At 59.4% G+C, this 1,641-nt stretch overlaps 1 protein-coding gene across 1 annotated transcript in view; it reads right to left on the bottom strand.

Annotated features, from left to right (window-relative positions):
• Positions 1-106, bottom strand: part of PDGFA (platelet derived growth factor subunit A) — a 20,277-nt gene extending 20,171 nt beyond the window's left edge. The window contains exon 1 of the mRNA XM_026082978.1: positions 40-106. Coding sequence (XP_025938763.1) covers positions 40-106 — 67 coding nt within the window. The remainder of the gene's footprint in view (positions 1-39) is intronic.
• Positions 107-1,641: the final 1,535 nt, after the last annotated feature.

Genomic DNA, 1,641 nt, shown 5'->3' with positions numbered 1-1,641 from the left:
CGCCCTCCGGGCCCCGGGACCGCGGGCAGCCGGTCTCACCTACCTCGCAGAAGGTACAGGACAGGTAGCCAAAACCTATCAGCAAAACGCAAGCCCAGGTCCTCATCGCGGTCTAATGCACTTTAGACACGGAGGGAAGGCAACGCTGATGGAGAGGAGCTGCAGGCCGGCTCCTGCCGCGCAGAAATTCAGTACCATCCCTCAGGGGCGAGACAGCGGGGTGGCGCCGGGCTGCTCCGCATCCGCGGTGGCCGGGGCTGCCTTGGGGCGGCGGTGGCTTAATCGCGGCGCTGCCGGTGTTTGTACGTTCCCCTCGCTACGGGAGCGTGGCTGCTCTCGTTTCTGCTGCTCTCGCTCGCTCCTCTTGGCTCTTAGGACTAGACCAGCCGGTACTTCTGCATATTTGCTTAGATCAGACCAAAGTGAAACCCAAGGAGTCGATCCGGAGCGCAGCCGAAACGCCCATCACCTGTCTGGGGCGGCTCGCCCCCCCGGCGGGCGGCGCTGGGGCCCGCCTCCCCCCGCCGCGCCGCGGCCTCCCGCTCGGGATTAGGACGGATGGATTTCTCTATTTGCCGGATTTTCCCCCACCCCGCTAGGCTGCCCTCCACCCTCTCCCCCTTCTGCAAAAAGGGAAAAATTAAAAAAAAAAAAAAAGAAGATCTTTATTGATACGGATCGAAATGTTTCTCTTGCTGAGAATGGTCCCTCTTCCCTCCCCGGCTGGGGGCGAGGTTAAAAATAATAATTAATTATGGATAATAGCAGTGATAAATCGGAGCAATATTGCAAGATCTCGCTGGCTGCCTTGGTGCAGTTCCTTCTCCACTTTGCACGGGAGAAAAGCGAGGAGGAGGAAAGAGAAAAAAAAAAGAAATATATATTATATATATATATATATATATATATGCAAGAAGGTTTAAATCCCAAGGGGATCGGAGACGAACTGCAACTCCTGGCGGAGGGAGGGTTCCCGGGCTGGCTGCGGAGCGCTGGCCTGTGTGGAGCGTGGCTGCTCGGCGGAGCAGCATATAGCGCTGCCGCCCTGCCATGCGCCTCCCCCGGCCCTCCCCCGGCCCTCCCGGCCCCAGCCCCGCAAACAACAAGTCGTGCGGGTGCCGCCAGCTGCAGCCCCTGCTCCGCGGCCAGAGGGGCTCTGCCCACCCCCGGGGGGGGGGGGAATATATAATAATATTAATAATAAAAGGAAGAAGACGCGGAGCCGGCGCGGGGCCGGGCGAGCGGGGCAGCCCCCGCCGCCCCGGCCCTCTGCGGCACTGGGGCGGCGGCGCGGCGAAGGGCTGGAGCCGCTGCGCAGCGGCCGCCTGTGCCCTGCCGGCCTCCGCCTTGTGCCCTGCCTCCCCTTCAGGCGGGGAGGGCTCGCCGTCACCGAGCAGGGGTCGTGTTCGTGGGCTTTCTCTCTCTTTTTTTTTTTTTCCTGCGGGGGGGGGTCCTCATTTTTTGCAGAAGGGGAAAGACAGGGTGGCGGTGGGTTGTTTATTTTTATTTTTATTTTTTAATTTTCTGCTGCAGCTCAGCCTTTATTGCACGGAGAAACTCCCCCTCCCTTAAAAATAAAAAGCCCCCCCCCCAAAAAAATAAAAAATAAAAAATACCGAGCAGCGCGGGGCGGCCGTGAGC

The sequence above is a fragment of the Apteryx rowi genome, unplaced genomic scaffold, assembly GCF_003343035.1.
Source record: "Apteryx rowi isolate R43461 unplaced genomic scaffold, aptRow1 scaffold_6, whole genome shotgun sequence".
In the NCBI taxonomy this organism is placed as follows: domain Eukaryota; kingdom Metazoa; phylum Chordata; class Aves; order Apterygiformes; family Apterygidae; genus Apteryx; species Apteryx rowi.
This window is presented reverse-complemented; position numbering and strand designations above follow the sequence as displayed.